This window comes from Oncorhynchus nerka, linkage group LG27 (assembly GCF_034236695.1).
Source record: "Oncorhynchus nerka isolate Pitt River linkage group LG27, Oner_Uvic_2.0, whole genome shotgun sequence".
Classification (NCBI taxonomy): domain Eukaryota; kingdom Metazoa; phylum Chordata; class Actinopteri; order Salmoniformes; family Salmonidae; genus Oncorhynchus; species Oncorhynchus nerka.
Window position 1 is genome coordinate 49,298,297 of NC_088422.1, and position 14,314 is coordinate 49,312,610.

Consider the following 14,314-nt stretch of genomic DNA (forward strand, 5'->3'; position numbering starts at 1 on the left):
GTGGAAATTGGTGCGCAAAAGTCAGCTACCAGTATTTTTCCATCCGAATCAGAGAACAAAGAAGGCTTCTAGGACTGCCATTTCAATGAAGAGATATATGACAAAACACCTTGAGGATTGATTCAAACAACGTTTTCCATGTTTCAGTCGATATTATGGAGTTAATTCGGAAAAAGGTTCGACGTGTAGGTGACTGAATTTTCGGTTAGTTTCGGTAGCCAAATGCATAGTAACAAAACGGAACGATGTGTCCTACACAAGAATCTTTCAGGAAAAACTGGACATCTGCTATGTAACTGAGTCTCCTCATTGAAACATCTGAAGTTCTTCAAAGGTAAATTATTTTATTTGATTCCTTTGCTGGTTTTTGTGAATATGTTGCGTGCTAAATGCTAACGCTAAATGCTAAGCTAGCTATCACCACTCTTACACAAATTATTGATTTTCTCTGGTTCTAAAGCATATTTTGAAAATCTGAGACGACAGGATTGTTAAGAAAAGGATAAGCTTGAGAGCAGGCATATTTATTTAATTTCATTTGCGATTTTTAGAAATCGCTAACGTTGCGTTATGGTAATGAGCTTGAGGCTGTAGTAACGATACCGCATGCGGGATGGGGCGGACTATGAGGTTAAACTAAATGCATGCTCTTCAACCAATTGCTGCCCACACCCGCCCGCCCGACTAGCATCACTACTCTGGACGGTTTTGACAACTGCAAATACCTAGGTGTCTGGTTAGACTGTAAACTCTCCTTCCAGACTCACATTAACCTTTTGTGACTAGGGGGCAGTATTGTCATTTTTGGAGAAAAAAACACTTTCCCGTAGCAAACCGGATTTTTTGTCAGGACAAGATGCTAGAATATGCATATAATTGACAGCTTAGGATAGAAAACACTCTAAAGTTTCCAAAACTGTAAAAAATATTGTCTGTGAGTATAACAGAACTGATGTTGCAGGCGAAAGCCTGAGAAAAATCCAATCCAGAATTGCCTCATGTTTTGAAAGCGCTGCGTTCCAATGTGTCCCTATTGAGCAGTGAATGGGCTATCAACCAGATTACTCTTTCTTGTGATGTAGTTTTACGCATTTATGTTGAAGAATACCCGTAGGCGGCTACATTGCGCAAGTGGTCACCTGATGCTCCCAGAGAGATTCTTGCGTAAAATACAGAGGTAGCCATTACTCCAATCGGTCCTACTGAAAAACGAATTGTCCCGATGGATATATTATCGAATAGATATTTGAAAAACACCATGAGGATTGATTATAAACAACGTTTGCCATGTTTCTGTCGATATTATGGAGCTAATTTTGAATATTTTTCACCGTTTTCGTGACTGCAATTTCCAGGGGATTTCTCAGCCAAACGTGAAGAACAAACGGATCTATTCCGCCTACAAAAATAATATTTTGGGAAAAAGGAACATTTGCTATCTAACTGGGAGTCTCGTGAGTGAAAACATCCGAAGCTCATCAAAGGTAAATTATTTAATTTGATTGCTTTTCTGATTTTTCCGTGACCAAGTTACCTGCTGCTAGCTGGACAAAATGCTATGCTAGGCTATCGATAAACTTACACAAATGCTTGTCTAGCTTGGGCTGTAAAGCATATTTTGAAAATCTGAGATGACAGGGTGATTAACAAAAGGCTAAGCTGTGTCTCAATATATTTCACTTGTGATTTTCATGAATAGGAATTTTTTCTAGTAATATTTATTTCCATTGCGTTCACGGGATGGGGTGTCAGAGGTTAAGCATCTCCAATCCAAAATTAAAACTAGAATTGGCTTCCTATTTCACAACAAAGCTTCCTTCACTCATGCTGCCAAATATACACTCGTAAACATCCCCATATTGTTATTTTTATTTATTTTTTGTTCTTTTGCACCCCAGTATCTCTACTTGCACATCATCATCTGCACATCTATCACTCCAGTGTTAATGCTAAATTGTAATTATTTCGCCTCTATGGCCTATTTATTGTCTTACCTCCCTAATCTTACTACATTTGCACACACTGTACATGGATTTTTCTATTGTGTTATTGACTGTACGTTTGTTTATCCCTTGTGATACTCTGTGTTGGTGTTTTTAAATCGCACTGCTTTGCTTTATCTTGGCCAGGTCACAGTTGTAAATGAGAACTTTTTGGCCTACTTGGTTAAATTAAGGTGAAATATATAAATATATATATTTTAAATGAACTACAGTTCCTGGTTTGAATTCAGGCTGTATGACATCCGGTCGTAAGAATTTGTTCTTAACTGACTTGCCTAATTAAATAAAAGTTAAATAAAAATACAATAAAAACAATAGGCCAATTCCCACAAGTGTAAAGGGTTAATAAATCACTGTGAACGACTTAATAAGATGACTCGTTCTTTCTATTGCTTGACACCACAGAATTTTTTGGGGTGAGACCAAATCATGGGCTGGTGCCACCAACTCAAAAACGAAAATGTTCGTCTGGAGCCCTGCACATGCAAACACAAACACAGGCAGGCAAACACACACACCAGGCAGGCCCTGTATAAACTTTACAAAGAACAGAGTCAACTGTGTTCCACCTGTTGTGTACTTTAGGAACGCCCAGTGGATTAGCCTGTTGAATAAGGTAAAAACTCCCATCCAAGATCATCAGTCCATCTCACCAGAGCTTCTCCGGTCCACAGCCCAGCGAGCCAATGTTCTAAAACACTAACTCCACTTTACACAGTTGAATCAAGTTCCTTACAGAGAACATCTAGGATTAAATCTACCCCTCCCTCCTCCACCTACAAGGTGTCTGTAACTATGTTGGGCCTCAAACGAAATCTCACTGCTCACCAAAAGTATTTTTCCTTCCACTCGAGCAGGCAGCAGGCAGAGAGGGAACACCTCCACCTTTATTTGAAAGGGGAGTGGAACAGAGCAAAGCGTAAGGATTTAGCCCCAGGGCTGACATTACATCATCGTGGGGTTTCTCAGCAGAGCGGTGTATCAGGGACCGGAATTATTCACTGAACCCTTTGAAGAACTCAGCCTGGCCCTGCCTCTCCCTCCCGCTCTCTTTCTTCTTCTTCCTCTCTCACTCTCACCTTGTGTCTCTCTCTGCCTCTTTCTCTCTCTGTCGCTGTCCCTCTCTCTGCCTCTCTGTGTCGCTCTCTTTCTCTCCACCTCTGCCTCAGAGCGGCAGGTCCTTTGATGCTAGTACTGTGAGCTGCGTTTGCGTGAGCACGTTGCGGCCTCCCAGCCCTCCCCTCCCCGCCCGATACTATCTGCTCAGACGGCACATTCATGTGGTTTATCTATGCAGCACAGCCAGACTGCAATAGCCTTTCACCCTCCCATCCTTCCCTGCCTACCACAGGCCCTTCCCTGTTCAGGGTCCAAAACTGGAAAGGTAGGTAGCCACGCAGGGCAGGGCAGAAAAGCAGGCATGCAAGCAGGGCAGGGCAGGGCAAGGAGGTAGGTCAGGCAGCAGCTTGGCTTTGATATGGTGTAGTGTAATCCTGTGTATTTGGGGGGTAGGAATCACACACACAATCAAGGAAGCGATTTTTCCAGATGAGTAGACCCATTTCTCACTCCCAAGATCTGGGACACGTCGCTTACATGAGCTCTGGGAAGGGGAGGAAGGAGATGGGGGACCAGAGATGATACATCTTCCCCCTGTACTCAGGGGAGACGCCTGACTACGATGGCACTTCACCGGGAAAGTAAATGACGCTCCCAGCCAACCCAGTCTGGTCCAATCAGCCAGCCCCAATTCATCATACCTCAGGCCCCATTGTCGAAGAGCCTCCTTGGTTGGCTGGGTCCTCCTCATTACTGGAACCACCGCCACCACCACCGGGGGGGGGGCACCAAGAGGGGGAATCGGGCTGAAGGGGGTAGCTGGTGGAGGCCGGGGCTTCCACCTCCACCAAATAATCCCAGCCAAGCTATTTGTCCCCATAGGGCAGCCTTATAAATGACCCTTATACCACAGTTGTGTAAGAGTCCAAAAGAGGAAACAATGGAGGAGAGAGAGAGAGAGAAATGACCAGGCTGTGACAGAGGATGTGTCAGCTTTATGGTTTGTGCAGACCCCTAATAACACTGATATGATACATTAGTCTTGGGACAGACGGAGGCACAAAACCAATAATGCCTTCCACTGAGTAATAACAATATAATGCTAATAAGCCTGGAACACAGAAATGGCATCAAGGGACTTCCATTAGCCAAACTGGCTTACTATAATAAACCGGTATGAAAGAGCAGGGAACAATAGATATGGGATTTGATGATTATGAAACTAATAATTCATTCTCCTTACAATGAAGCACAGTGAGTGGAGGTTTATATAGATCAAAGGAAAGCAGTGGTAAAAAAAAACTCTGAAAGACCTTAAGAGGCTGATGTCATTTATGTCACGATGTACACAAAGAGAGACCTTTGAACACCGTGGGAGTGAGACAGATTTGTGATAAGGCTTCTCCTCTCATGACAGCGTGAGCAAACCAGGTTAACGGGCGCTAAGTGTGTGCGTGTATTTGACGTGCAAAAGTGTGTGTGTGTGTGTGTGTGTGTGCGCACAATCCGAGCCTGTACGTACGTGCTTGTGTGGAGCCAGCCAGACAGAGGGCAGAGGACTGAAAGCGACTCCAGGCCATGCAGCTAGCTGGCTACCCAACTACCTTCCCCAGTCAGTTCACAGTCCCAAAGTCTATCAGTCTATCTATTGGTGTATAGAAGCACAACAAAAGGGGGGCTGGACTGGTGTTATAGACCTCCCTCCAGTAGTCAGCACATTCCTGACCAACAACAAAGCCTACCTCTGCTCTGCCTGGACCCTCCATGGATAGAGAGCATTGTCATCTCCCTCCTAACCCAAACTCTAGCCCCCGTCGTAGCCCCACAGCCTTTGTTTTCTAGCTAGACCTTCTGTGTCAGGGGATAGAAATGTAGGCTGACTGAGGCCGGATGCAGCCAAGGGATGGACTTGCCCTTTCAGCACGACAGTCAACAAAGAGGGGAATGATGACCACGATGGGGCTTTTCAGAAGTTAATGCAACCCAGTCTCAGTCCCCTCACTGTGGTTCTGACTCAAAAGACAGGCAGAGAGAGAAGCTGCCTGCTAATCTCTCAGAGAGGAGCATCAAAGCCTCTCTCCCGCTCTCCCATCTCTCACTCAGCCCAGTGGAAAGTAACTTAGCTGTTGAGGCCACCAGAACTAACACGCACTGGATCCAGCTGTTCTGCACAGATACACACACAGAATGGGGGGGGGAGAGAAGCAAGAGGCAGAACGTCCGTGAAAACAGGAGACAGAAATGTCCCCCAGGTTGTTGGTTAGTGAGATAAAGTCAGTGTGTTGGCAGCTGAAAGACGGGGGGAGAGGTATGAGGCAGTTAAGCTGTTGGTCTGATTTAGAATGTCAAACAACACCTCCGACATCCATCACAAGCCCACGGTGCTTTGTGGCAGGCCGTGATGCAACAACGTACAGATTAGTGATAGGGAGTTGTGATATACCGGTACACGTTTGTTGTGAAGGGAAAAGGCAAGTGTTAGGGCCTGGTTCCTCGTCTGTGTGTCAAAGGAGGAGGCGACAGCAGGGGAAGAAGAAAGCAGAAGAGTGAGAGTGAGTGAGAGAGAGAGAAACTATTCTGTTCTATTCCCGAAAAATACAAACGCAACCTCAAATGACTTTGGCTTGGACTTAAAAGTGGAGCCGGGCGGCGGTTAAAGAGACGATAGCACTTAAAATACAGCTGCCACCGCGAAACCAATAAATGGAGAAAGTAGGCGAGCAGGGCGCTTTTAACCTTTTAAACCCTATAGCTATATAGTGCTAGCTGCTTGTGTACTGCTTCTGTTGCTTGGCGGCAGGCGAGGCGGGCGGCGCTGGGAGGGGTCCTGTTCCGGGTACCTCCCGTCCTTTCTGGGCTTTGCCCATTATGGCCTCCTCTCTTGGGGTTTCTAGCCTGTGGTCGAGAGCGAGCGAGAGAAAGCAGTGCTGCCTGGATCCCTCAACCACACCAAGCTCTCATTATAGTCTAAATGCAGCGGGACATAACTCCTGCCTGGCCCGCTCACTTTCTCTGAGCTGAGAGGAGCCATAGGCTTCAGTATATGGGCTTGGGATCCTCATTTTCTAACTTTATTGGTATGTGCAATGAACAGGCTTTTATGATTGGTAAGTCAGATAAAGCTACTGTATAGGCTATCCACTCCCAAGAAAATTACTCAATGTCAAAATATCAACATTTGATGCAGGTTATGGGTGGACTTCAAAAAGGTGGCAGGTTGAGACTGCGAGTGAGACAAAGAGCCTTAGAGTCTCTGCTGGCTTTCTTCTGTCACTTTATTTCACAGGAAGTTTGAGACATTCCAAGGATGGAAGTGAGACGAAAGCCACATTCTGGTTCTGGTTTGAGTTCCATCTGGGACTGACAGATGCTGCCACAACTCTGTCCCTGCCTTGGTCCCTGCCTGCTCCTCTGTCCCTGCCTGCTCCTCTGCCCCTGCCTGCTCCTCTGCCCCTGCCTGCTCCTCTGCCCCTGCCTGCTCCTCTGCCCCTGCCTGCTCCTCTGCCCCTGCCTGCTCCTCTGCCCCTGCCTGCTCGCCAGCTCCTCTGTCCCTGCCAGCTCCTCTGTCCCTGCCTGCTCCTCTAGCATGCTGTGGACAGCATAGCCAAGCTGCAAGGAAATCAGACGCAGATGTGTGCTCTGCTCTGCTCAGGCCATGAGATGAGATGCAGGCAGCTTCCTTTGCCAGGCTAAAGGAACAGACAGCTTGGCCCGGGGAGAGACAATGTGGAGACAATAGGAGATATGATGAACAGATGGGAAAACCAAAACCAATGGCAAAACACTGGTAAGTGCAAGTATAATGCATTATGATGCAGTTATAATGCATTGTGAGATGTGTTATAAGCGTATTTGAACAATTATAATACTTTATCATTTCGTAATAAAAAAAGTGTCATGCCGCTGTAATTACTGATTGATATACAACCGATGTAAAAAAAGAGCAACATAAGCGTTGCTATGGAGACAGATTGTCGTAACTCTATGTGCATCCGATAATAAATGTCATCCCAAACCAGGAAGTAGTATCAGTAGCTTCTACCCCCATGCAGATCCGGTTTAAGTCGGCACCCTATTCCCTATATAGTGCACTACTTTTGACCAGAGCCCTATGGGCCCAGGTCCAAATTAGTGCAGTAAATAGGGAATAGGGTGATATTTGGGACGCAGCCCAGATGGTGATGACTGATGGGGATACCCTCCAACTGTGTAAATATCGGTTGGCATCGTGATGGTGAATCTGAGCTCACTGTCGCCCGGATCGTCCACCTGAGTGAATCAGGCGGGGGTGGCCGTGTGGTCCCGCCATCATGGCCCAGTGTCATGGTCTTTACCAATGTCAACACCACCGTGCGGTTGTGCCGATGAGGTGACACACTTCCCGTTGTTTACAGCAAGGTTTGGAGTTAAACACCATCATATTCACATTCACACACTGCCTCCTGTAGTAGGGTTCAAAGTTAGTGGATTCCCAAAATGATTGACCCCCTTGATAAAGACGAGGAGAAATTACTATATAAAATTAAATCATTCAAATACTGAGCTATATTTATATTGTATGCTAAAATAAAAATTGGGAATTTATACTACTACAATTGCGAAGAGAAAGAGATGTTGTTTAACAAGTAGGACAGCGTACTGTACCTATTAAACCTACTTCGATCTTTCAATTTAATGTTTCAACCAATGAATCTGTCTGTTATTATTCTACGCCAAAAGCCAATCAGATGTTTTTACTGTCAAGTTATGTGCAAGTTCCCACGAGTGGACAATTTGAAAGCTGCAACAAAAACTTGGGTTGAGGCGGCCTAAGCTATATTTTGTGTACCTTCTCGGATAAGTGATCATAATTTATGTACAATTAAGAGAGGAATGTACTGATATGCACATGATAGCATATTATATGGGCATCAATGACTATTTCTTGCCAATTGGAAATCTGGGCTTTTCACGCTCGTCAAAGTCACACAGTAGCAACATCACTTGGTGAACTACAACGTGATAGTAGACTTCAGGCATTAACAGCGAACATTTTGAAATGCCTCTTCTTTTACTCTTAAAATGAACCTTGCATTATTATACATAGATGACATTTTTGTACATTTGACATTTCTCATGTGGGCTTAAAGGCTGCAGTAGCACAAAGAGCACTCCCTCTATACAGAATGTAAACAGCAATAAAGAAATATTGTTCAATATGATCAATGCCACATTTGCATAATATTGTAGACTACAGTGTATATTTATACCCCAAACCATTGGTTTTTAAATATGTTATGAGTAAACGTTGCTATTCTGTCTATTTTAACAATATATCCCTGTTGTTCCAAAAGCCCAGCATGCTCCGATTGAGACGAGTTTGCAGAGACACACACGGGTAAGGTGTGCTGATAGCCCTAATATTCAATGATCATGAGCATAATAGTTTTTTGTTCAGATTTAAGTTGATTAAAAACACAAAAACTACATTTAGGCATATTGTGAATTTAGCCATGGTGTCAATTAGAATCCTCTGTACCGTCCCCAAGACGTTTGGAGTGGCGAGTTGGAAAATGACTATATAATGTAGCTCAGTACTGGTACTTGTTCTATACAGTCTTTTTTGTTCATCTTTAGCAAGAGGGTCAATCATTTCACTGTATCATTTCACTGTAAATGGTGCCACACTCAAACCCACACAACGTATTCATTGACAATGAAGACAACCGTCACAAATGACTAAAAACTGCATAGAAAAAACATGAAGTGACAACAATGTATGCAAGTTGTATTTTAACAAAGGCTGTGGCTACAGTAGATCCGTCCTTTATTTTCTTTCACAACACATCACACCAGTTGAACTTAAGGCCGGTCATTTGTATTTATCAGTGGAGGCTGCTGCGGGGAGGACGGCTCATAATAAAGTCTGGAATTGTGTGTTTTCCATGTGGTTGATACCATTCCATTGACTCCATTCCAGGCATTACTATGAGCTGACCTCCCCTCAGCAGCATCCACTGGTATTATTATATTCCGTGTTCTAAAATCTACATTCTATGTTCTAATTCTACGTTCCACATTCTAATGGCAGGTAGTCAGTCACAGGGTAGATGTTGAGGGGACCGCTACACCTGCAGAGAGAATAGCCCATATAGTTTCACTCCCGGACTGAGGGTGATTTAAAGAGACATTGATACCTCCCTATTATGTAGTCAAATTGTAGGCAATCAGGGACCTGGGAACTGGCCTGGCTGGTAGGGAGGGAGAAAGAGAGAGAGGGATAAGCTGATCGTTCTGGACTCTGGCGTCTCATCCACATCAAGTCATCTCACTTTCCCCTTAACGGCGCAGAGCAAGTAGAAAATTGACTTAATTTATTATTTTTGGCCCCGCCGGCACATGCCAGTTTTTTTTTTTTTTGCACTCATGGGGCAGAGCTCAGGGGGTGTTCGCTTTGGGGAGCAGGAGAGTAAGGGGGAGAGCGTAGTGGTTACTGAACCACTTTGCTCAGGAACCATGCCAAGCCCCCCCAGTCCTTCTAACACCAACCACTACCTACTGAGGTCTGGAGACCACTGTACATAAGAGGTAGAGCAAACCCCCAGGGGCCAAACAGCTGGGACTGACTGAGGCCTGCCTTCCTAACCTGGCCGACTCGGCCCTGTAAACCACCTCTCAAGACTCAGACGGTGCCAAGTAAAGGCCTCCATTCACACTGACTGGGAGAATGCTGAAACAAAGACAGCCAAACGGCAGCGAAGTGGAGTGGCTAAAGAGAGAGGGCAGTGTGAGAAATACATGGAGGGGACTAGTGATTTGGGGGTGAAAGCTATGATCCCTTATTGATGCCACTTGTTAAATCCACTAAAAATCAGTGTAGATGAAGGGGAAGAGCCAGTAAAATGAGACATGAATTGTGTATTCATTCGGGGTATGGTAGTAGGTGCCAGGCGCACCGGTTTGTGTCAAGTACTGCAACGCTGCTGGGTTTTTCATGCTCAACAGTTTCCCGTGTGTATAAAGAATGGTCCATCCCCCCAAAGAACATCCAGCCAATGTGACACAACTGTGGGAAGCATTGGAGTCAACATGGGCCAGCATCCCTGTGGAACGCTTTCAATACCTTGTAGAGCCCATGCCAAGGAATTGAGGCTGTTCTGAGGGCATAAAAAGTGTGTGTGGGGGGTGCAACTCAATATTAGGAAGGTATTCCTAATGTTTGGTTTACTCAGTGTATTGAATCGTGAGAATTACAATACATATCGGCACCTAAGTATCATGATAATATCGTATCGTGAGGTCCATGGCTATTCCCAGCCTAGAGGGGACAATAGTGAAAGTATTTTGGTATGGTAATAACAAGTCTTACAATTCATTATAACTAGGGCCGGGATGAAAGTATCGTGATACTCATTGGTATCAAGGAAACTGAAGGTTTAACTTCAACAGGAAAACAACCCTAATGTTGGAAACAAACATCATTATGTTGCCCTTCAAAGTCACATTTGATAGATTTGACAAACTATAGCATACAATATTTTGCATACAGCAGGTTTTTAGAAGACCAATACTGGCATCTTCACAGCCTTAATTATAATTGCATCATAATGCATTATACCTGTGGGTACAAAGTCATCTTTACAGAAACATACACAAGAACCTACCCAGTTTCATTACACAAGGCTTACTAACGCAGAATAGCAAGGCCTCTATGGTTTGAAATGTCATTACTTTAACAATTCAAAAATACAGTCTTAATGTTGCCATCTCTCTTAGTCAATCATTCACAAAACACATAAACAACCAACAGCGACCGCTGAAACGGAACCGGTTGGACATGGTGATTCTGTCCTTCTGTACTGGACAAAATGTCCCTCCTCTTTACAAAGAAGGACAACGAATGCAAGCTGCCACACAGTGGTCACTATGTTAGCAAAGAAATGAAAACCTAAATAGATGTTTTCAATGTAAAGTTGAGGTCCCACATTTCTGTGTGGTTAGCAAGCCAAGCCAGAACGGCCAACAAATGCTCTGTGAGTAGAAACAGGATCCATTTCAGTGATAAATATTCGCTCTCCTTTGATCCTTGATGGTCTTCCTGCAATGTGCTACTTTCATTGCAAAATATGACAAATGGTTGTTATTTTTATGAAAACACACTTGTGAGTGCACACACACACACACACACACACAAATTCATTCAAGTTCTCTTCGGGAAAGTGTATTCTTTGTGGCTCTGTAATGTAACTTCACTGTATGAGTTAGAAAGCAGTAATAAATGAGTTACAGACATCATTATAGATTCCCGCAACAATCCTAACCAGACCCAGATAAGGTATGTCATATATGAAGAGTGATGTGCAAACAACTCACACGGCTACTTCATTAAACCTGTAGGTTAGCACACTAATAGTCATAATTGGAGTCATCTTTGAAATTAGACCATTTCTAGCAAATCATGGTCATGTGTAGGCTACTGTAGCAGTGCAAACCACCACAAGGCTGAGATAGTTCTCCAAATCATGACGGGTAGTAATAGACCACATCGTCCCGGTTTCATGCAGGGTAGGTTAGGCAATAGCGGGGTTGGAGGGGTCCGTGGCGTGGCCCGAAATCCACATGGCTGCAGGCTTGGTGGGCCATCAAAGGATTTAGTAGGCTGCTCTTGCGGGTGGTGCTTTACGGAAATGATTACGAACATTGCATGGTTGGTGAAGTAGTTATGTAGAAAGGCCATACAAAAACTAAGTAACGCGCTGGTACAATAAAATATATGGGAGAGTTTGTTCAATTCTTTAGGTTGTTACAAAACAACCACACAATAATTTAGCCTAGGCCAACTTCAAAGAAATGGTATGTGTGATAATTGATCATGTATCTTCGCAGCGAGGCGGTACAGTTATATTGGTTGAACTAAGAACTTTTTTTTTTAAATAACTCAATAATGAAAACAAACAACCATCCACCAATTAATTGGGAACGAAATGACCTATAGGCGTACTGCTGAATGAAATCATTAGACGTTATTTGACGTTATTCTTGAGTACTCCCAGACAATATTTGATGGAACTGTGACCAACCATCTATCAGTTGTAACTCTGATCAAGTTGTGATGAACAACTTCTATGATTTTCCTGGGAACGTTTACAAGTGTAATAACCATGTTAATCCGTGAAAAAAAAGGTTATTGAATGTATATGCCATGGCAGATTATGGGTGAATTTGAGCTTTTATCCCGAAAAGAACCTGCAATGTACATGTGAATGAGTTCCAAAAGATAGAAGCCATCTTGTAATCACATTTGGTAGCAATAGGAGGCTAGTACCATCCTCACACATACAACACACACAGTGCAACTCAACACCCCCCTCCCCACCCTTCGATAAAGTTTTAGAGTAGAGTAGCGAAGTAGAATGAACGCCCAGGCTCAGTATACTGATAAGCAAACAGAGCCGTAGCAACATATTGTATATGTCCTTCCCACAACTTAACTGAGTTGTACATACTTGCACGATCTCGCCCTCCGCACTGATAGTGGCTCCTGCCTTTGAGAATCGTCCTTGCAACCCCGTCGTGTATGTAGTATAATCTCCATTTGGACTTGACTCAAACAGCACTACTTCCACAAAAGCCGTATCCTTGGCGAAAACCGTTCCAAGAGAAGTGGTGACCACGAAAATCACCAAGACCACCGAATCGGCTACACACTCTAACCTTCTCCTTGGTAAAATCATCATCTTGCCGGTTGGATATGCGCCGATCGGAACATAATTTCCAAGCGTGATTAGGTGATGGTGCTGAAATTCTGGAAATCGAATCTGAAGCGGGATCGATGCGTCAAAAGAGCGCCGTGTTTTCGCAATTGTGCAACGAAAGCTGTGAGTTGGCCGTGAGTGTTTATTTCACCATTGCAGCCTTGTCAATTACGTTGCTTGCTTGCCCGCTCGCACTTTCGCTCTCTCTCTCTCTCTTTCTCTCTCTTTCTCTTTCTCACTCCCTCTCTCTCCAGCTCTACAAAGCGGATCTCCTTTGATCTCCAAACACGTGATTGTTTTAGTTTTTTTCCTTCGAAAAGGGTTATCCCCACCCACCAATTTTCCTGACCCTCTACTTTCCACTCCCCGCTTTCGAGTGCCAGCATTCTGTTAAGGACGCACGGCGCATTCGTCGTTAACACTTCCTATTTAGGAGCCTAATAGGTCGACAAGTATACCTCGAATTGAAGTCAGACATTTTATCAAACGTGATACATTTGAGCTGACATAGCCTAATCGAGGTTTAGTTTAGCTATGGACAAGAGATTTAACAGCCAACATGATTAAAATATTCATAAACACTGTCTTTTAGAAGGGGTCATTCGCTCAGGATTGAAGCCCTTGAAGATAGGAACACGACCTTAAAATAATCATTACCCTCTTCAAAACACTTCATTATTTAACCCGGCTAATTTTTCAATCTCATTTCTGATATATCTGTGTCACTAGGCATTAATGGTAACTTGTTACATTAATGATACATTTGCCCCTATTGTGAGATTAGAAAGTTACTACGCAGCCTGTAGTTGCCGGTAGTTTTTGAGGAATAGATCACGAAGCGTGTTCGTGTTCGTGTTTAAGAAATAAAAGGGACAATTTAACCAACACTTTATACAAATCATGAATAAGGGCCTTTATAAATGGTTCATTAACGCTTATTTATGAAAAGTATTATAAAGTGTTGCCCAAATAATTCAGTTATTTTGGTATTATTAACATAATATGCATTACAAGTTGTCAAATACCCATGTCAGTGTTTTGTCTAGCTGCGTTCCTCTCATCTTCAAAGGGCTCTTACCCTAATTGTTATTAAGACTGAGGCATGACAGGCTAATTACACGTACTTTCAGTAATTGAGAGAAACCGCTGTCACAGGTGTTTAAAGCATATCAAGGGTTATTTGTAACAGAAATGCATCATCACTTTGGTGTAGGAGAGATTGATGCCCAATATTAGGCATGTATAGGGTTCGAGTTTTGCATGACATTTTTTTACACACTGAACGATTGAGGTGAGTAAACTATTGCAAACCACAACACAAACAATTACACAAAAATAGAGGACAAACATAAATATAGTGTATTTGGTTTTTAAAAAATCGAATAAGAATTAAATAAAGTATATTGTTACATGGATTATTTTTCAGTCGACAATAATATTGCTGTGAATAATATAATGGTGTTTGGACAGAGGACCAGTCTGATGTCTTGTCTTGAATCCTTTATCCAGACAGGCGTG

General features: G+C 43.4%; 1 protein-coding gene across 2 annotated transcripts in view; it reads right to left on the reverse strand.

Moving 5' to 3' along the window:
* Nucleotides 1-13,121, reverse strand: part of LOC115111925 (E3 ubiquitin-protein ligase znrf3-like) — a 121,785-nt gene extending 108,664 nt beyond the window's left edge. Inside the window, exon 1 of one of the 2 annotated variants that reach the window (XM_029638471.2) lies at nucleotides 12,548-13,121. In XM_029638471.2, the coding sequence (XP_029494331.1) occupies nucleotides 12,548-12,778 (231 nt within the window). In that variant the 5' untranslated portion in view covers nucleotides 12,779-13,121. The remainder of the gene's footprint in view (nucleotides 1-12,547) is intronic. The other variant, XM_029638470.2, reaches the window with a different exon arrangement.
* Nucleotides 13,122-14,314: the final 1,193 nt, after the last annotated feature.